Source organism: Pecten maximus, chromosome 10 (assembly GCF_902652985.1).
Source record: "Pecten maximus chromosome 10, xPecMax1.1, whole genome shotgun sequence".
NCBI lineage: Eukaryota > Metazoa > Mollusca > Bivalvia > Pectinida > Pectinidae > Pecten > Pecten maximus.
The window spans coordinates 22,151,283-22,174,372 of NC_047024.1; the positions used below are offsets into that span (position 1 = coordinate 22,151,283).

A 23,090-nucleotide genomic window follows, 5' to 3' on the forward strand; every position below is an offset into this window, starting at 1 on the left:
TATGACGAGTTATTTAATTATATAATACGCAGGGGTGTAAAAAAAATTCACACTCACTAGCCCTGGGCTTGTAGGATATATTTGTTTCACTAGCCCTGACTGGTTTTGTACTAGCCCATGATTTTTTAACATAAACTTTTGAATAATACCGATTACAATTATACCTAGTATGCAATAAACTAACCACCTTTCAGTTGCAGTGCAGCACTATTCAACAAAACTTTAGACAATATTAATTCTATCAATGAGTTTTTTTAATGAAAAAAAGTAAATAAATTTATGAATCAGATGTTCTAACTTAAAAAGGAAATGCATGGTGTAATTGAGTATGATTTCGGTAGCAAAATAGCACTTTATCGGGATATAGTTAACTACTAAAGTACTTATTTCCCGAACCTTCCTCCTTTACCCGGGCTTGGGACCGGCATGGACTTACATTGGCGGAGTTAAGTTTTATTTAATTTGTTTGGTTTTTTTTTGATTATTTTTATGTTTTTATTGGGGTTTTTTGTTGTTTTTTTATGATTTTATTTTATATAACAAAGTTACTTAGTGTGATATATGTTTGGACTTTCAAGTGATTGGACAGAGCCATTTGCAGACATTTCAGTATGTGTTCTACATTCCTGAAATTAAAGAGAACAGTCATTCTATTTTTCAGATATCTGGAGGGAGTCATTGCCAACTATCATGTCAGATTTTTCCTCATAAAGTTTGTGGCCTTGGATGTGTCGGGTCCCACTACCCATCTTCATCTATTGTAAAATTGATGGTGAAGGATCAAAGTCCTTCAACCCTGGGCCCTCATTCATGAGGAAAAGCTGGTTCTGAAGGCAAGCTGCTGTCAAAGTGGACCTGAGGGCTGTCTTCACAGAGTTCATCTTGGAAAACCCCCTCTCACATGCTGCAGTGCATGGTGAAATGGTCAACATATAGTTAATCAATTTCGCTATATGTGAGTCTTTAAAAGCAGCATCCGGCAAAACAAGACCATACACCTGTAGGAGAGAATTTCCCCGGAAAGACTTCAGGTGAAGCTTTAATGCTTTCCAGTCATTCTCTAGAATGCAATCCTTCTCCTCATCAGAGAAGAAGGCTGAGACTGGAGTGTCTGATAGCAACTCCTTGAGTTCATCATTTCCATGATCAGGCAACTCATCGTTTCCAAGAGGCCATGAGCGAAAGTCAAACACTTTCAGCTGACTGAAAGGTGCCTCATGAATCTCTTGGAACCTCTTGATATATTTGATAGTGTTATCAAGTAATTATTACGGAATTAATAAAGGATTATGTTGATAAACACTCCAGCTGACCTCAGTCTTTGCTGAACCTCCTGGAAAACATTTTGTTCAGATATGATATGCAGGTGATAGCTACAAACGTATAAATAAGGATTGATGACTATTTTTATCGATGCCATTCATTTATGTCAAAATTCCTGTTTCTTGGAGATGAAATACTGGCAATTCGTTTTGATTTCGATATCATTGCAATAAGCATTTTTTTCCATAGAGAAAGCAAACACGTTTACGTCCGAAGCCATTGGAACTTCCGGTATGCTTTCCTCAGCCACGTTAAAATTAAAATAATGTTTATTCAATTTATTAGACTACTTTTCTTAAACAGTTTATACAGAACATAATTGATGTATTCTCAACATGATGTCATATCGTTACAGCGGGTTTTAATGTTAACATCAAACAGAAATAAAGTCAATAAATGCAGGTTTGAGTAACACTTCGGTCCATCTTTCTGAGAGCCCTGCAGGTGGGGCGTAAGAATTGGGATCTTATCTTTTCTCTTCTTTCTTAACACTTTTATTCTCCCTAATGTCTCCCTTAACAATGCCTCACTTTTGGCCTTTAGTTGAGCGTTCGCCCCTGTGAGAAAGGCTTGGGTTCATACCAGTCTTTAAAAATGGTAGTTGCTACTCCTGCTTAGCGCTCAGTATATTTGGAGTGGGACGACTGGTTGGCCCGTTGTCAGTATATTGTGACCGGGTGGGGTGCGCTGCTGGGTGTCTTCGGCAGTATGCTTCAGTGAGATAGCACTATAAATCGGCAAAAGTTCCGGCCTATCACAAGGAGACTTAACACGAACATACCGCAGCTTCCCAAAACACACATACGCACTCCCCACACGCATGCATGTCGCACGCACGGGAGGCCGTCCTTAATTGACCTTAGCTGTTAATAGGACGTTAAACAAAATCAACCAAACCAAATGTGCTTGTTACAAATTCAAGAATGTGAGAATATTGGGGCAGATAACGGGGTATATATAGCCTACCACCTTTAATATTTATAAGATTGTGAGAAGCTCCAAGAGCCAAATATATATGTGACAAGAAGTATATTAAAAAATAAATAAATATATCTAAATAAATAAGAGTCAGACTTAAAATTTTGCTTTTATAGTTTGTGTATAAACCGATATTAAGTACAAAGAGACTTAGGGTCAAGATGTTTTATTTTAAAAAAATTACATTAGCTATGAAATAAAAGGGCCAATCATCTAATTTTCATATGCAATATATTATCTTCATGACGCATATCAAGTGTTGTTGAATTCATATAATGCATAATTTATTATTAAGAAAGCATGTGTTTTATGATCTATTGATTTTAAATGTTTCCCTATAAATGTATATATAAAGAAATTCATGTTCTTCAGAATGATACATGCAACTGTATACGATTATTCCATGAGTACCTGCATGTTCATTACTATAACCTGTATCCGATTATATTGTATATATTTTAAGATATTTTAAAAGTTCCGGCCTATCACAAGGAGACTTAACACGAACATACCGCAGCCTCCCAAAACACTCATACGCACTCACCACACACATGCATGTCGCACGCACGGGAGGCCGTCCTTAAATGACCTTAGCTGTTAATAGGACGTTAAACAAAATAAACCAAACCAAACCAAATTTTAAGATATGTTATCTGTATATTATATTATGTATATTATGTTTTGTATGTTGTTATAGAGGGCCATATGGAAGATTAGCACATGCTAAATATGTCGCCCTCAGAAAATAAAGTATTATTATTATTAAACTAAATGTTCAAAATTCAAGTCATAACTGTATCAGCTATCAAAATACACAAAATTTAAGATGAACTAAAATCGAAACCTGTGCATGGTGGTGTCAAAACGTAGCTTTAAAGAAAATACAAGATTTCATTGATAAATATCTTTATAGTTATGTTTGCCTTAAAGTCCAAATTTGCTGAAGATAACGATTCCGTTTGATACTTGTCAAAGAGTTTTTTGGCCTTTTTTAGGGTATTCTTACCCCTTCATGGATTTCATCATTAAGAACTTCATCTTGCAAGAAAAGAAGAGCTCCGTTGGTACTAGTTGGATATGGCATTACAGCTGTGTAGTAAGCTGCCATCACAGATAGTACCGCCTCCGAAGCAGACGAGCACTTCATCATCACTGAGTCGTTGCTCATCAGTAGGAGGCTCCCTTCATCCCCTACCCGGTGACACATGACCCAGTAATGTGTAGAGCCAGTCTTGTGACGCTGGCTAGCGTCCTTACAGGTCTCGTCTTTCTGTAATGTCAAAAGGATTAATAGTTTATTAGCTGATAATTTTACTAAAATAACATTTGAATTAATTAATTGACATCATAGAGAGAAAAAAACATAATCAAAACTCAAAATTCGTTAAACACGATGTAGATTTGTATGAAGTGAAGGAGAATAGAACCTGGTGAGCAAGATAAGCATTCTCTGCTTAAGGCAAATTCATTGGAAATATATATATATACAGTATATATTATTCATTAAAACACAGGTTACTTGAATACGTTACCTTGATGATATGGACAAGTAGATTGTTAAGTTTCAATCTACTGGTGCAAGTTTTTGTCTGAGCACCCGTTATCTGGGGCAGGTGACGCATAGCCACAAGAATCTTGTCATCTGTAACAGGAATTTCTCATAATTGTATTTCCTATTAATGATTGTTTGATATGAAATTAAGCATATTTATTCAACATTTCATATCAAGTTATTAAACTTAAATTTGTCTTGTCTGTAGAAAAGGCAGAATTGATCAATGTTGGCCATGATATATATTTTTTTACATTTAATGGATATTTTAATGCATTGATATTGATGGTAATAAATAATAACATCATGATACAATTACGAAGATTTTTTCCATGTCTTTTCTTTTTTCTCTCCCTGTTTAGCTCACTTGGACCGAAGGTCCAGCGAGCTTATGTCATGGTGCGGCGTCCGTCGTCCGTCAACATTTTCTTCAAATCGCTACTAGTCAAAAGGTTCTTATTGGATTTTGACCAAATTTGGCCAGAAACATCTTTGGCAGAAGGGGATCAGATTTTGCATAAATGGTGACTCTGACCCCTAAGGGGCCGGAGGGGCGTAGCCCAATAGGGGAAATTGAGGCAATTCCTTTAAATCGCTACTAGTCATAAAGTGTTGAATGGAATTGAACCCAATTAAGTCAGGAACATCCTTTGGGAAAGAGGAACAGGTTTTGCATAAATGATGACTCTGACCCTCAAGGGGCCAAAAGGGCGGGGCCCAATAGGGGAAATAGAAGTAATGCCTTTAAATCACTACTAGTCTTAAGTTATGAGTGGATTTGATCCCAATTTGGTCAGAAACATCCTTGGGGAAGGGGAACAGATTGTGCATAAATGGTGACTCTGACCCCAAAGGTGCGGGGCCCAATAGGGGAATTAGAAGTAATTCCTTTAAATCGCTACTAGTCATAAAGTTATGAGTGGATTTGATCCCAATTTGGTCAGAAACATCCATGGGGGGAGGGGAACAGATTTTGCATAAATGGTGGCTCTGACCCCAAAGGGGCCAAATGGGTGGGCCCCACATACGCACTGAACACACGCATGCATGTCGCACGCACGGGAGGCCGTCCTTAAATGACCTTAGCTGTTAATAGGACGTTAAACAAATTAAACCAAACCAAACCAAACCCAATAAGGGAAATAGAGGTAATGCCTTTAAATCGCTACTCATCATAAAGTTACGAATGGATTTGAACTTAATTTAGTCAGAAACATCCTTGGAGGAAGGGGAAAAGATTTTGCATGAATGGTGACTCTTATCCTCATCGTACAATGATATAACAGACAATATCATCCTCATCATATAATGATATAACAGACATTATCATCCTCATCATACAATGATATAACAACAATATCATCCTCATCATACAATGATATATCAAAAAAAATATCCTCATCGTACATTGATACAACATTATCATCATCGATCGTACTATGATATATCAACCAATTTCATCCTCATCATACAATGGTATAACAACAATATCATCCTCATCGTACAATGATGTAAAAAAAACAATATCATCCTCATCATACAATGATATAACAGAAAATATCATCCTCATCATACAATGATATAACAACATCATCCTCATCATACAATGATATAACAACATCATCCTCATCATACAATGATATAACAGAAAATATCATCCTCATCGTACAATGATATAACAAACAATATTATCCTCATCGTACAATGATATAACAAACAATATTATCCTCATCATACAATGATATATCAAACAATATCATCCTCATCATACAATGATATAACAGAAGATATCATCCTCATCGTACAATGATATAACAACAATATCATCCTCATCGTATAATGATATAACAAACTATCATCCTCATCGTACAATGATATAACAAACAATATTATCCGCATCATACAATGATGTAACAACAATATCATCCTCATCATACAATGATATATCAAACAATATCATCCTCATCGCACAATGATATAACAATATTATACTCATCATAAGAATTGTACCTGCTGCCCCCGTTGCATGATCGTAAGAGGCGACTAAATTTGGGATCTTATCTTTTCCCTTCTTTCTGAACAACTTGACAATGCCTCACTTTTGGCCTGTAGTTGAGCGTTCGCTGCTGTAGGAAGGCTTTGGGTTCTGTCCCCTAGCCGAGACATACCAGAGTCTTTAAAAATGGTAGTTGCTGCTCCTGCTTAGCGCTCAGCATATTAGGAGTGGGACGACTGGTTCGCCCGTTGTCAGTATGATGTGACCGGGTGGGGTGTGCTGCTGGGTGTCTTCGGCAGTATGCTTCAGTGAGGTAGCACTACAAATCGGCAAAAGTTCCGGCCTATCACAATGAGACAACACGAACATACCGCAGCCTCCCAAAACACACATACGCACTCGCCACACGCATGCATGTCCAACGCACGGGAGGCCGTCCTTAAATGACCTTAGCTGTTAATAGGATGTTAAACAAAATAAACCAAACCAAACCAAACTTGGTCCCAATTCCGAGTTCCGTTTAAGAAAAACGGAACTACTATGTATAAGCTTTACGGGACTTTGTCTCAGATCCGAGTTCCGTATAAGATAAACGGAACTGGGAACCACTCCAGTTCCGTTTATCTTAACAAGTCCCGTAAATTTTACACGTGACTGATGTCTGCCTTTTAACCCATTGACACAAATAATTTAAAGTTCCCAGTTCCGAGTTCCGTTTAAGAAAATATTATATGTACTTTATCTCCATATGAGACCCGAATGTGAAGAAGAAAAATTATTTGTGTCAATGGGTTAAAAGGCAGACATCAGTCACGTGTAAAATTTACGGGACTTGTTAAGATAAACGGAACTGGAGTTCCGAGTTCCGTTTAAAATATTCTACATATGAACAGTTCCGAGGTCCGTTTACGAAAATATTTCATGTAGTTCCCTGTTAAGCTTCAAGGGATGACGATAACATTCCCAGTTCTGCATAAGAAAATGTTGTATGTACGTCATGTAACTTTTCCGCTTAGCCGTTTGTTCACGTATTTTAGCTGAGCTATTCAGTATCCACACAATTGCGGATTATTTGAGTTACTACTCTAGTTGCGTGTTTCAGCAATCTCTTGAGTATACGGGATTCGGTTCCAGCCTAGCACTTACCACAAGAAGAACACAACTTGTCAGGATAACAGTTAATTTACAATTTATTAAATTATTAGTACTCATTTTAAACATGTTGCTATAAGGCACTGGACACAGAGTCTGAATTAGAATTATCCACATAACTTCCTAACAGCTTATATCCACAGATATTCTCTAACACTAATATTCCGCACATAAATGTACATCTACTCTACAGTATCTATCACAAGAATATAATTCTACTATCTAAATAAATTTATAATGCAGGGGAAATTCCCTTAAACGTGATAAGTCCAAACGGAGACGGGTCCCCATTTAACCACTGGACTTTCAGCAACTACAATCTTATACGAGTTATTCGCCTTGGACTGTAACGTTCCATATGTGGGAACAATGAGCCACCGATTAGGTCATTTGTTCATGACAACTCGATTGCTTACCAATTCTCTGGGCTCAAGGCAGCCAGTTTGTTTGGTGGTCTGATGAGATGTCTCGGCCGGACTGTCCGGACGGTCTTTTATACCCAGCGTCCGAGGTTACCACAGGGACATGAGCAAGTCGTTAGCCAATCACGTTGCTCGTTACAAACCGCTTCCGGTCAGACGGAACAGTCAACCATGCAAACTCGCGGAATGTCTGCTGTGATCCAGTACAACAATTCTTATAATATTCATCGTTTGATGACTTCTTACTATGTCTCCATAGTCAGGTAACCTTGCTAAACTATATTTGTCGTAACTATCAACTTTCCCTGTCCTGAATATAAATATTTCTTTGTATTTTTTAGGATTTTCACTCGACTCTAATACTCGTGCTTGAACGCGCCATATTTGAACCGTTGACATTGACGTCTTCAAACAAATGATAATACGCGTTCTCACTTCCTTTCTCTTATACATATTATAATATAATTATCTATGATAAATATTATCTGTTATTATCGTCAGCATACTTGTGTTGATTTGAATTGAGTTTGTAATCATTGTAAAGTCAGAACGGAGCTAACTCTCCGCTACTACTAACAGTGACAATGAATAAGCTTATGTCAGTTATGAAACCTGTACAAAATATTCACATAAGCCAGCTCGTTACACTACCCCCCTCCTTCTCGCAACATTCGTCCCGAATGTCCAATATTGGGTTCGTAGTTTGTAAAGTGTATGAATATTTTGTTTTAGGACTATAGCTGTTCACTCAACTTGACTGGAGCTTAATGGTGTAAATTTAATGGATACTTCCAACTTGCCCACTACTGTATCAGTGGAAATGGTACGTATATGTAAGGTATCATAATTTACAGCCAAATGTATTGCTCACAGTTTTCCAAACAAAATTAGTATGCTAACAAACAACAGAGAGATATGGTATAACATATTCACATTTATATACATTTTCAACAAATCATATCAATATTACATTATATAATGTTCAATAAGTTACTATTTACACTAGTTAACGATTCATAAATTAAATATTATAAATAATTTCATCTTATTATACTCTAGTCTTAGAGTGTCCATAAATAATGTTCATCACAATCAAAGTAACCACAGTCTCTGGCAATCACATATACCATTCCATTTTCATTAATATATATATAAATTAAGTGTATTAGATGCTAGTAGAAAAAAAAAAGTTTGTTTTATAATAAACCGCTAACATTGTCACATCCATTTCAATGTACAAACGTTACAAACGCGCCAAAATTAGCTGCTCCAACCCATCCAACTCATAGTATGTGGCCTCCATCAACAGTTCATTCAACTCAACGTGGTCACTTGGTAAAACCTTCTGAAACGAGCTGTGTGCTCCGGATCCACAACGTATATAATTGAGTATTTTGCTGAAATGTTTACTGTCCTTATCAACAAAGTAGGTGTATACGTAGCGCACGTCGTATGGCCTCATGCCCGAATCCCTATTCACCATCCTGGCTAACAATGAGGAGGGATCCTGTGATAAAGTTACTGAAGAGGTTTCGAACTTGGATCCTCCAACATTGATAATGATTCTCTTCCTCTGCCTTTCTGCCAACGCGTCCACCTTTACCTTTGAGGGGTCCATGACTAGCTTAGATTTGCTTACTTCTGTTAACTTCCCTTCCTTTTCCACCATCTTAGCTTGCATTTCTTGCTTTTGTACCATCTTAGGTTTCACTACCTCCTTTTGTGCCATCTTGTTTTTCTTTCCCTCCTTTTCTGCCATGGTAGGTTTCGTTGTTTCTGTTTCTGTAATCTTGGGAGTAGGTTTGTATGTAACATCATTCTCTACGCTCTCCACCATATACTCTGAATATACACTTATACAATATTCTGCTGGGGCCTTTACTGAGTTCACCTTCTTGCTCAAATCAGATGATTCCGAACTTACACTGGACAGTTCCAAGTCTTTAATCACTCTCTCCACCATAGGTTTCTTAACTACTACACCCGCCTGCTCTCCCTTGTTGTCTTCCACTTTCCTCTTTCTGTTATATGGTTTTAGTGGTTTGGTCACTTTCCTCACAGTGGTGTCCTCCATCTTCCCTGCTGTATCTTCCTTTTTCCTTTCTTCATTCTTCCCTTTGTTTTCCTTTCCTTTACACTCCTTCTCTTTTTCCTTATTATCCTTTCCCTTCTTCTCTTCTGTCTGCTTATTCTTCTGTCCTTCCTTTCTGATTTCTTTTATTTTATTTCCTCTTGTCCTCATGAATTCCTCGAATTCCTGCTTCTCCTCGAAGGTATAGGTCATAGAACTTCGCTTAACCAAACAAGTTATCCCCTCACAATTTGGGTGCTTGGCATCTTTCCTTGAAAATGTCATCTTACACTTCCTACATTGGAACACAAACCCGCTGTGAACAGCCACCAGGTGCCTCTCGCAGAATGATCTTTTCCCAAAGTCAGTCTCACACAAGGTGCATTGAAATCTCAAACTTCAAGCCATATTGTAGATCTCGATCTGCAACAGAACAAATAGGGTATTTGTAAGTATTATGTACAAACATTAATGTACTGCTATGATACTACAAATTAGAGGACTTTTTAAATTCTTAACCAGTTAGGACGTTCATTACCTTCATAGGCTTTTAAGTAATTATGGTGAACCACCTTTGGTTTCGATTTTAAAGATTTCTGTATTCGGTATACAACATCATTTATCTTCTCAAGAACTACAAAAGGACCTTCCCAAGAACACCTTAATTTGGAACGAATGCCACGCTTATTAGGATTGTATAACCAAATTGGATCTCCTCTTTTGAATTGATTGTGTTGTATGTTTTGGTCATGTTCATATTTCATTTTGTCGGTTGCTAATGAAATTTTGCTCCGTGCAAATTCATGCACTTTATCCGTTCTGTTTCTTAGCTCTGTTGTGTAATCTGTACTTTGTATCCTTTCATATTCCACCCGACCCAGAACTAGATCAACAGGAAGGTTTATGTTCCGACCAAAGACCATTTCACACGGAGATACCCCAGTGGATACATGGGAAGAAGACCTATATGCCATCATGAGTAAATTTATGTGTGCGTCCCAGTCCCTTAAGTTCTCTGATACAAATGCAGAGAGCATATTCCCTATTGTTCTGTTCGCTCGTTCTACCATTCCATCAGACTGTGGCCTGTATGGAGTGGTTCGAGTCTTGTTGATTCCCAGGATTTGGCACATTTCCTGGAATACATCCGATTCAAAGTTAGTACCTTGATCAGAGTGCAGTTGCATAGGAACACCAAATATGGTTACAATCCTATCAACAAATTTCTGAGCAACTGTGGTCGCCTTTTGGTTTCGCATGGGAATTGCCTCCACCCATTTGGTGAAATAATCTGCCACTACAAGGAGATATGAATTCCCTTTATTGCTTAATGGTAATGGTCCTAATACGTCAATGGCCCATCTCTCCATAGGGAGACCCACATTGTATGTATGTAATGGTCCCTTTGGCCACTTCCCAGGTGACTTTCGAGCCGCACACTTGTCACAACACTTTACCCAAAGCTTCACATCTCTAGACATTTTATACCAGAAAAACCTTTCTCTTATTTTAGAAAGTGTTTTCTTATTACCCAAATGTCCTCCAGTTATACTATTGTGTAAGTGTTTTAATACAAAGTCTGTAAGACTTTTTGGGATAACCATTTGAAAAATGGATTGTCTCCCTTGAGCATTTTCCCATTTATGACATAATATGTCATCTTTGATTATCAATGAGTCAAATCGCATCCAATAGAATTTGGTGCATTCATCTGATGAAGAAATATCTGGCCATTTAGGTCTTTCTCCACATTTCACCCAGTTCCATACCACTTTTAGGACTGGATCATTTTGCTGACTCTCTTTTACATAATGGCGTTTAATTTTGTCTTCTCCATTTTCACCATCATCTGGCAAAGCCTTGGCCTGATGTGGACCTTTTAAAGCTACCTTAGGTTGATGTGACATCATTGATCCTAGAATTGGTGATTATCTCCCCTGGACTGGTCATTATGGTTTGTTTTCCCAGATCGTGTAACAACCCTAAATATATTGTGATCGACTCTATCAGTTGAGGTCATATTTTCATACCTCTCTTCTGCTCGAGAACAATGACCACAATTTCTTTCTAAACAGGGTCTCCTGGATAAGGCATCTGCATTGCCATGGACTTTACCTGCTCTATACTCAATTTTGAATTGGTATGCAGATAAGAACTCAAACCATCGAGCCATTTGTCCTTAGGATTTTTGAAATTGATCAACCAAGTAAGGGCTCCATGGTCACTCCTGACCAAGAAATCTTGCCTATATAGATAGTGGTGAAACTGTTTAATTCAGCTTACTATTGCCAGTAACTCTCTACGTGTCACACAATATTTTCTTTCAAACCTACTGAACATCTTGCTATAGTAACATATGACCTTCTCTTTCCCATCTTGTAGCTGAGAGAGAACTGCACCTAGACCTGAGTTAGACGCATCAGTATCCAATATAAGCTGACCATCAGACCTTGGAAATGCCAGAATCGGCGAGCTTGTCAACGCCCGTTTCAAAGTATCAAATGCACTCTGACAATCCGAGGACCAGGTAAAGTTTTGGTACTGTTCTGTCAACTTATGTAATGGTCTTGCTATGGTAGCAAATCCTTGGACAAACTTCCTATAATAGGAACATAATCCTAAGAATTGTCTCACCTCTTTAACAGAATTAGGAATAGGCCAATTTTTGACTGACACTATTTTCTCAGGGTCGGTTGAGATACCTTCCTCACTTATAACATGACCTAAAAATGAAACACTTTTTGGCATTCATTTTTAGATTAGCATGCTGGAGTCTCCCAAATACCTTGTCTAGATTATTGATATGTTCCTCAAAACTTTTTGCCAGTACTATTATATCATCCAAGTACACCATACATATATCATGGGATAGGTGAATAAGTACTTTCTCCATTAACCTTTCGAAGGTTGCTGGGGCATTACATAATCCAAAGGGCATGGACACAAATTGCCATAGTCCACCTCCCTGTATGGAAAATGCTGTTTTGGGTCTGTCCTCCGGTGCCACTTTCACCTGCCAGTAGCCACTTTTGAGGTCAATAGTAGAAAACCAGTTGTGACCACATAACGCATCAAGGGTGCTGTCAATTCTAGGAATTGGATGGCTATCTTTAATAGTCACATCATTCAGTTTCCTATAGTCTAGACAAAATCTTAGGGTTGAATCCTTTTTCCGTATTAAGACCACTGGAGTTCTCCAGGGACTATCGGAAGGTTCAATAACCCCCTTCTGTGCAATTTCCTCAATTTCTCTCTCAACTTCCTTTATACATGATAAAGGAACCCTTCGAGGCTGTTGTCGGATTTGTGGAGTTGAACCGGTGTTAATTTTGTGTTCAGCTAGATCTGTCATTCCCAAATCACGTGATGACTTTGAGAAAGTGTCTTTATACTTTAGTAGTAGTGTTTTTAATTGACCTTTTTCACTCTCATTTAGGTTTACACAAGATTGCTCATACAGGGACTCTAAATGTTCCGGTATATCATAAGTTTGTGGTTCCCCCACAGTGACTTCATTAACTTGCACGTTCTCGTGCTTTTGATCCACTATTTCTTCAATAATATTCATAGTCGCCACAACTGAATTCTTATACACTTTGCGTTCATTATCGCTAATGTTCAGAATTCTTAAAGGGACAATACCCGTACCTGGGTTAACGATAGCTTTTGCCACTAACACCTCATGCTTTAGCATGAAACCTGGTGAGGGCTCTATTAAAGCTGTATTTAGTCTACAAATTGGATCAACACATTTTCCCGGAACAATCATCTCACAATTTGGAGGTATAATAGTATCCCCTGATAAAGATACTCTACAACAGACTGGTTTTACATCAGCCTGATAACGGAAACATTGAATTTGGTCACCATCTAATTTTAAGCAATTCTTGTTTAATATTATGTCAATGGAGTGTTTAGTCAGAAAATCTAAACCTGTGATCCCCTGTTGTTTAATGTCTGCTATCAGGACCTCCTGTTCCAACTTATGTTTACCTAAACCAATATCTAGCTTACATTTTCCAAGAAAGGGGCTTTTATCTCCTGTAGCGGTTATCAAATTGACTTTGACCGGTTCTACATGGGAGTTTTCTATACCCAATTTTTGGAAGCAGGTATTGCTTAGTATTGTAACAGTTGCACCTTTATCCACAAGTAGCGGAAATGCAATGTCCTTGATTTGGGCACAAACAAACAAACCAGTGTGATCATCATTATTTATGCTGCTCACAATAATATCTTTGGGTCTCTCCACCTCTACTGAATTCCGACCCTCGAAGTCAGTATCTAATAGTTTCCCGGAGGCAACTGTGAGTTACCTCCCTGTGGTTGGGGTGAGGGATTTGACCTTGGTCCATCATTTGACCTTGACCTTTGACCTTGTCTCCAGTTAGGGTTATCATTACCGCTGTTCTGAGGGCCATTCCCATAATTATCCCTTTGTGTGTTCTGATTACGATTCCATCTAGGAGCATTAGAGCTACCATTGTTTCTTGAATCGAACCAATGATTCCCATTTTGTGCAGCCCAACTTTGACTGGTATTTTGGGTATAGCCATTATTTTGTATTGGTCTTCCAGAGTTATGGACTTGGTTATTTCCATTGCCATGACCATTCCACCTATTTCTAGGATTATATACTGGTCTGTTGGAACCTTGTCCCATACCTCTTTGGTCTACCAACTGTTTGGTAGTTTTGTGTAGGGCCTGAATGGACCTATTAAGTTCCACAATGTCAATGCCCTCTTGATCTTGCATTTTGGCAGGATATAATGCTTGAGTATGGCATACAGAGACATCATCCTCTTTGGATATCTTGTGAATTGCCTTACTCCTCTGTTTATCTGCCAACCTATGGGCCTCAAGCCTAATGGCATGAGTCTCAGCCTCGTTTAGGTTCTTTGGTCTCAACTCCCTGATACGTAACCTTGTATCGGAGTCCGGAATAGCATCTATGAAATGATCCAGTGCTAGGATATTAATCAACGATGCATCCGCCATAGGATAGGCCTGTCGAGTCATTTTACGGATAGACTGAGCCATCTCGGAAAGTGTCTCATCTTTTCCTTTGACTCTTGTTTGGAGCCTCGCTCTATAGATTTCCGATCGTTCCACTGACCCAAACCTTACATTCAGTAACCTAACTAGCGTATCAAAATCTTGAGATTCCCTAGCACTGAGCTCTCTTAGGATTGCTCTTGCACTTCCACTTAGGCTCCCCGCTAGGTAAAGAGATTTTGTTTTGTAGTCCCACCCATTTATTTGAGCTACTATTTCGAACTGGGACAGGTATTCTTCTAGCTTTTCCCCACCAGAATATTGTTGAGGTTTCAAACTGTGCTTAGATTTTTGTGTGTTTTGTGTGTTCATGTTCAACCGAGGTGATCCACGACTATTGTCATTTATGTCATCCAATGGTGAATTACAAAAATTAGCACTCTGGTGTTCGTGGAAAGGGTTCCCTGCCCTATGTCTATCATTAATTTTATCTTCTAGAACTCCTACATGATCATGAATACTGCTTATTTCTTGTCTAAGTTCTCTATTAAGTCTATCAAACTGTTTATTGAAATTTGCTATCAAAACATTAGCTAAATCATTTTCTTTTTGTGGATTTTCAGGTCTGTGTACTGCCATTTCTGGAGAAGACCTTTCATCATCATCATCCTCCAAATCCAGCCCTACATTTCCGGACCGAAATGTTATCTCAGAATCTGAATCTGACATTTTGAGTACAATATGTGATTTAATAAATTATTTCCAAAATCTATGGAATTCAAGTTCACTGTTTTATAGTGTTCTCTTATGGATTCACTAGACACTGGAACTCGTAAGATCCCACTTCTGACACCAATGTAACTTTTCCGCTTAGCCGTTTGTTCACGTATTTTAGCTGAGCTATTCAGTATCCACACAATTGCGGATTATTTGAGTTATTACTCTAGTTGCGTGTTTCAGCAATCTCTTGAGTATACGGGATTCGGTTCCAGCCTAGCACTTACCACAAGAAGAACACAACTTGTCAGGATAACAGTTAATTTACAATTTATTAAATTATTAGTACTCATTTTAAACATGTTGCTATAAGGCACTGGACACAGAGTCTGAATTAGAATTATCCACATAACTTCCTAACAGCTTATATCCACAGATATTCTCTAACACTAATATTCCGCACATAAATGTACATCTACTCTACAGTATCTATCACAAGAATATAATTCTACTATCTAAATAAATTTATAATGCAGGGGAAATTCCCTTAAACGTGATAAGTCCAAACGGAGACGGGTCCCCATTTAACCACTGGACTTTCAGCAACTACAATCTTATACGAGTTATTCGCCTTGGACTGTAACGTTCCATATGTGGGAACAATGAGCCACCGATTAGGTCATTTGCTCATGACAACTCGATTGCTTACCAATTCTCTGGGCTCAAGGCAGCCAGTTTGTTTGGTGGTCTGATGAGATGTCTCGGCCGGACTGTCCGGACGGTCTTTTATACCCAGCGTCCGAGGTTACCACAGGGACACGAGCAAGTCGTTAGCCAATCACGTTGCTCGTTACAAACCGCTTCCGGTCAGACGGAACAGTCAACCATGCAAACTCGCGGAATGTCTGCTGTGATCCAGTACAACAATTCTTATAATATTCATCGTTTGATGACTTCTTACTATGTCTCCATAGTCAGGTAACCTTGCTAAACTATATTTGTCGTAACTATCAACTTTCCCTGTCCTGAATATAAATATTTCTTTGTATTTTTTAGGATTTTCACTCGACTCTAATACTCGTGCTTGAACGCGCCATATTTGAACCGTTGACATTGACGTCTTCAAACAAATGATAATACGCGTTCTCACTTCCTTTCTCTTATACATATTATAATATAATTATCTATGATAAATATTATCTGTTATTATCGTCAGCATACTTGTGTTGATTTGAATTGAGTTTGTAATCATTGTAAAGTCAGAACGGAGCTAACTCTCCGCTACTACTAGCAGTGACAATGAATAAGCTTATGTCAGTTATGAAACCTGTACAAAATATTCACATAAGCCAGCTCGTTACAGTCATCTCAATATGAACCCCGAGTCTGGATTAGAATAGGTTTTGTTTAAGAAAATATTGTTTGTAGTTCCGAGTTCCGTTTTAACTGTACCAAAATAACATCCAATTCCCAGTTCCGTTCAAAGTTATACGGAACTAGGAACCAGTTTGAATCGTGGATGGGACCGGAGTACCAGGGACAATTACCTACATCAGACACGGTAAATGACAACTTCCTAATGATAGGCATAATAATATGTCTCAAGACAAATATATTTGATGGAATTTGAAACAGAGCCCGGTTACTCAACGAATCTGATAGAATGTCTCTAACTATAAGAAGGAAATGTTTATGAATTTTCCTAGTAACCGATTCAATTCAACAACAATGCTTCAAAACTTAGGTATTAATTCAAATTCAATTCTTTAACATTCTACTCACATGTTTACTGTGTCTATTTGCCTAGTGAAGATTGGGGAAATCTTAAAATTAATTGTGAAAATGTACATAGCGCTGTAAAGTCTACCACTGCGTCGGAATCTTAATTGGACTAAATGGACCAGTTCAATGCTCATTTCAAATGCAAAATGATAAAATTGTAAAACATGGTAACAACATTTTACATGTACTTTTCTATTCTGAAAACAAAAATAATATCTTGTCATTAGACGAAGCCTTGCAACAATTATAAAATAATGCTGATCAAACTATCGGCAGTTGGTGCTTCGATCACAAAAACAATACTCTAAGTGATACAATTAATTTGAATTCATGATATCAAGAATTTTGGGCATTTAGTGATATCACTAATTCGAATGTGTGATATCATTAATTTCCTCTGTAACATGTTTGATGTGGATCATCGCGTTAATTAACGTTATTACCAAAGTCTCTCGGGCTGATATGCTGGTCGCTGGATAATACGGTGGGTGCTAGATCCTATACCGTTGAGCCAGATTCCTGGGAAAATATGTTTTCGGAACAAAAGTGGAGTTCCGAAAGATGCGTTAAATTTATAATAGAAACCAAACAATTTTCGGATTAACGTCCGATATGGTCCCACAGTATTATAAAATAAGTTATTGGTGCAAAAGAAATGAATATTATTTGATTGGGTTTATTTTCGTTATTTTCATTTAAGAATATTTTGTTCATATGAAAATATTATAGTAACATCATTAGCATTAAGAAAAAATCATTTCCTAAGTATAACAAATAAATTAATATCATCAATATAGTAAATTAAACTTAATTATTCGGCATAGCCGTCTAATTTTCTTTTGGCCCCGGATATGACGCGACAGGTGGCGTTCTGGTCAAGATGAAGTATGTGATTGGTCAATGTAGCGGTCAATGCAAAATGCAGATATACAGTTAAAAACGAAACAAAGTTAAAGGGACCTCACGGTAAACCAATATCTGTTTTGTATTTTTTATCATATTATTGGGTATATCTTAAAAAAAATAACCTTCTGAACAATGACCATTCAAATTTGATGATGTATATACATAAAAACATCAATTATTAAAAGGTTATCACTCTGAATATGCAAATGTTGTGACATATACGGAAACAAAAATGGCTTCCAATGTGAATCGACTGCGGTTGAAAACTATAACAGCTTCCGCAATGAAGAGAATAATAGGAAAATAGGTCAAACACAATCCTAGAATTAAACTTCAGAAGCAGTACAATAGATTGTAACAGTTCAAACATGAAAACAGCAGTAATACGGACGCCGCTCGTATTCTGCTTGATTGTTTGATAGTAGGTCATGATAATCTCGGTAATATTTACACAAATACAGTCTGTACCAGTACATCGCTACTGTCACTATACTATATGAACAGTGTTTACACTTATTTACATATAAATAATATTTACAGAACGTGTTATTTAACATTTGAACCACTGTGTATAATATCGTTATCCAACTAACCCAGATGGAATATAGATATCGCCTTGTAAACTATCGTGTGTTTGTGTTGCCACGATTTCAAAACAGTCACGTAATGATCTAAAAATAATTTCCGCGCTAAATTTATAGGGGGATTCCCAACTAAATCGAGTAGTCAAGCTGGACATAGGGATTGACTGTGAACATTGAAACAGCACAGAAACATAACTGGAAAGGAACAAAACGCGTACATTCAGTGAAAATTGCAACGTTTTTACCGTGATGTCCCTTTTAAATTGAATGCAAGCTGAATAAGTGGATGCATCTATTCAAATGACGCATTTATTAATTACATCGTAGTTCGTTAATTTATTTCACCAGTAGTTTTACATTATAACCACCAGCATTAAAACTATGCCGTTTATCTTTTTTAAAGATATTTCTTGTTTAATTAATTATATTGATGATAAATGATTTCTTTTATTATTATCTATTATTAATAAAGGCCTTTATCCACAATGACTTGCTTATTTTCAACTAATAAAGATAAGAAAATGTATCTGATTAATCCGAAGGTCATTATCAGTTATAATTGATACTAAATGTTTTTGTGAGATTGAAATGATCTAAATCAATAACCCGTATTAAGAGGATAACTATTTTTAATGAACATCTCTTAATTAGGAATGTTTTACTATATAGACATATTTAAAACAGCTGGCCCATCAGTGAGAAGACAGTGTATAGAACAAAAACAATTTATCATTACTGTATTATCAGTATTATCAATTTTGTTTAAGGACAACTTTTGGAACAATACTTCTTACGCATAACTCGTTACATGTAGGGAGTAATTATAAATCTACTATTTAAATGTTTTCATGAGTTTATTAATGGTGGCCTTTTGCATTTTGTTGCTTGATGTTTTTTTTTGTTTTGTTTTGTTTTGTTTTTTTAATGCACGCGACACTCACAGCAAAGCTTTCCCAAAAGGTACCATAGTACTACATATATCATGTGACTTTGTTCTTACTCATATAACGTTTATGTTATGTTTTCACCATTCACATTAACCTGGTATATATATTTTCTATTTCAATGTCTCATACACATGTCAGGGTATTAGGTTGTTTCTCAGCGCAACATCAAAACATCATTATAGGGCTGCTGTGTTGTTAGCTTACATAAACAGTTTTGATAAAGGTACATATTTCTTAGCTTGTTTATTTTTATAATTAGCACGGTGTTCTTATCACACAAAATATAATTTCAATGTATATAGAGACAAAATTGGAAATTCAAATGACCAAAAACACTGTATTTTCCACCCAAGATCTTCTGCAAAAATTCATAGGGATCCTTCTGTTGTCCCACTGCATACTCTGGCCACAATTCTAATCCATAATAAATAAAGGAATAACTTGAAAGAAAATATGCAGGTTTACCCGTTCAGTTTAAACAAGACAATAATAATTTTTGTGTGGATGTATATGCATAATTACAAACAAATTAACAGTTTATATATTTGCAAAAGTTCAATGTATACTGTATTTCCTTAAAACTGATGATATATTTGCATTTAATATACACTGCATGTAGGTACTATCTACCTCGGTAGTAGTAATGTATAATTTGCTATGCTATTGTAATATACATGAGTAACATGTACTTTTCATGTCTCCACATAATTCTTCTGCTGATAGAGGTCCTTCTTCAATGAAAAATTTCAGCTTGCAAACAAAACAGTCCACCTCTAAAAAATGAAATAGCAAGATCAGATGTTATTGTAATCTTTCTAAACACACAGAAACAGTAATAAAAATCCAAACCAAGTTTCAATTCATTCATTTAATTACTGTAAATGTCAAATCTTTGATACACATAACAAGGTTTGATTTGCAGCACACTTATTTAACTGGATGATGTAAAGAATTTATATTTGTTTTGATATTTTACTTTACCAGAGTATGTGTGTTGCAGTAGTCTCTTGTGCAGATCTGTGATCCTGAGGCATTGAAAGAGAGAATTTGGGAAACATAATTTTTTTTCCAGGAAGATTCTGCAATTCTCCAGATGGAAACGCAGCTAAAAATGATAAAAAAAGTATAAGGAGTGAAATAAAGGAAATCTATAACAAGAGGCCCAAAGAGCTTGAATCTTTCAGTAATCATGGCAAAACATACTCTTTTTTGTTATGCATTACAAATATTTCCCCATTTTGGTATCCATCAATATTTAGCTGTCTGTCATTCAAGCATCAACTTTTAACCGTAACTGATCAATGGAGTCCTGCCCCTATGATACTAGAGGGCAGGAGAGTGGACATAGAAGTATTTAATAATTCCCCTATTAGGCTCCACTCCTATGCTCTCTGGGGAGCCAGACCTTGTGATTACGAGTGCTCTAAACCAAATTTGATGAATACCCAATTGGCTATTCATGATAGTGATATACAGGTTAATGAAGATTGATGTCATGGCATCAACTCAGTAGTCCTTTGAACCAGCTAAAGAATTACGGAAATAATTAGTATATATTCCCCCGGATGCTTACTTAATGAGGAATATTCAGTCGGCACTGTGCATGTTATGGTTTAATATTTCTTGGTTAATTTGAATCTGCCCTGCAGGTAGGGCGTAAGAATTGTACCTGCTGCCCCCATTGAATGATCGTAAGAGGCGACTAAATTGGGATCTTATCTTTTCTCTTCTTTCTTAACAACTTTCTTCTTCCTAATGTCTCCCTTGACTATGCCTCACTTTTGGCCTTTAGTTGAGCGTTCGCCCCTGTGAGGAAGGCTTTGGGTTCTGTCCCCTGGCCGAGACATACCAGAGTCTTTAAAAAAATGGTAGTTGCTACTCCTGCTTAGCGCTCAGCATATTTGGAGTGGGACGACTGGTTCGCCCGTTGTCAGTATAATGTGACCGGGTGGGGTGTGCTGCTGGGTGTCTTCGGCAGTATGCTTCAGTGAGATAGCACTATAAATCGGCAAAAGTTCCGGCATATCACAAGGAGACTCAACACGAACATACCACAGCCTCCCAAAACACACATACGCACTCACCACACGCATGCATGTCGCACACACGGGAGGCCGTCCTTAAATGACCTTAGCTGTTAATAGGACGTTAAACAAAATAAACCAAACCAAACCAAATTAATTTGAATAAATCACATGTTCTGTCCTCGAAGAGAAGGGGATTTTGTTTTCTTTCGCAATGCTTCCTTGGAAAATGTATCAGATTTTTTCTTTCCTATGAAAAATACCAGATGGATTTCATAAACCATAATTCATTTATAGCAAAATATCTTGTAGCAGATGCTTTTAAAATACATGTATATGATATCTTGAACAAAAGAAGAGAAAATGAGTTCTGACTAAGAAATAAGTAAAAATTCAAATATTTCTTTAAATCAATAATTTAAATTTCATTCGCTGTGTTGAAATTCACATTTCATAGTTTACACTGCACTCGTACATGTATTCATATAACAGTTATCACCTTTTCCCTTTTAACATCCAATAAGACCACGGAATGCCTCTTTCCCTTCCAAGTCTAGTTGTTTTGGATGTTTTCCCAAAACCTGATATTTTCCATCTTGTTCTGAAATAGAAATAAGTATGATTACCCATAATTTGCCTGTGAATCATAGAAGTATTAGTGCAACATGAATTCATAGGAAATATGAATATAGCATTAACATTACTTTATAAACAAACATACCCATTTGTTTCTAAAAACAGACAAATGAGTCGATAGTTTTCCTTATCAGACAGATTTGAAGAGGTTAGATTAGATCGGAGTGCCAATGCAAGGTCCACACTATCTAAGCCAGTGTCACAGTAGTCATGCATGATTAGACTTTCAATACTGCTAGTCAAATCCATGGTTTCTTTATGAGATGAGCCAGCTCTGGTGCAAAAGATTTTGTACTGCTCTTCTGGCAAAGAAGTCAAGAAATCTGTAAAACAAAATGTTTAAAGAAATATTTTTTAAATTGGTTTGATATTTTCATATGAATGAATTTGTTTCATCGGATATATATATAAAAAGGTATACACAGATTTCAATTTTCTGCAAGCTTATTATAATTAATGGCAATTTGGTGTTTACACATAACTATTGCAACAGTTGTATATTGTACAAGAGAAGACATATGTTTTAAGCAAAATTATAATTAACTTACTATTTAGAATAAAAAGTACCTTTACACTTTTCGAGAAGCACTTCATATTTCTTCTCTGGGGCAGTTTCTGAGGGATCTGTGAAAATAACAAGATGTGTAATTTAATGTATAAAATATATATAGAATAAAGTTGAAATGTCCATGTGACGGTAAATAATAATAAAATAAAAAGCCAAACACAGATCTGCTGTCTCCCTAGTACTTTCGCGGCTACATTGTGCCGTAAACACAAATGACGAATGAAGACAACTTTTTGACTCGTGCCCTGACCGATTTTTGTCAGATAATTGGGTTAACTCATGCTAGGCTCTGTTTTTCTTCGAAGACAAATTTAATCTTGGTGAATCGTGATTTGATATGGAATTAAAAACTTTATCAGCTCTGTTTTTCTTCAAGGAAGAAGAAGAAGAAAAGCATTACATATGAATAGATGAAAACATTGTCGTTTCCGATTATC

At 36.8% G+C, this 23,090-nt stretch overlaps 1 protein-coding gene across 1 annotated transcript; it reads right to left on the minus strand.

The window, feature by feature from the left end:
• Nucleotides 1–8,666: 8,666 nt before the first annotated feature.
• On the minus strand, nucleotides 8,667–9,779 carry LOC117336591. Its single transcript, XM_033897203.1, has one exon. The coding sequence runs from the start codon at nucleotides 9,777–9,779 to the stop codon at nucleotides 8,667–8,669; it is 1,113 nt and encodes a 370-aa protein (XP_033753094.1).
• Nucleotides 9,780–23,090: the final 13,311 nt, after the last annotated feature.

What these genes read in the sequence shown, in the direction of transcription:
- LOC117336591 (XM_033897203.1), bottom strand. Translation starts at nt 9,779, where the DNA reads ATGACATTTTCAAGGAAAGATGCCAAGCACCCAAATTGTGAGGGGATA.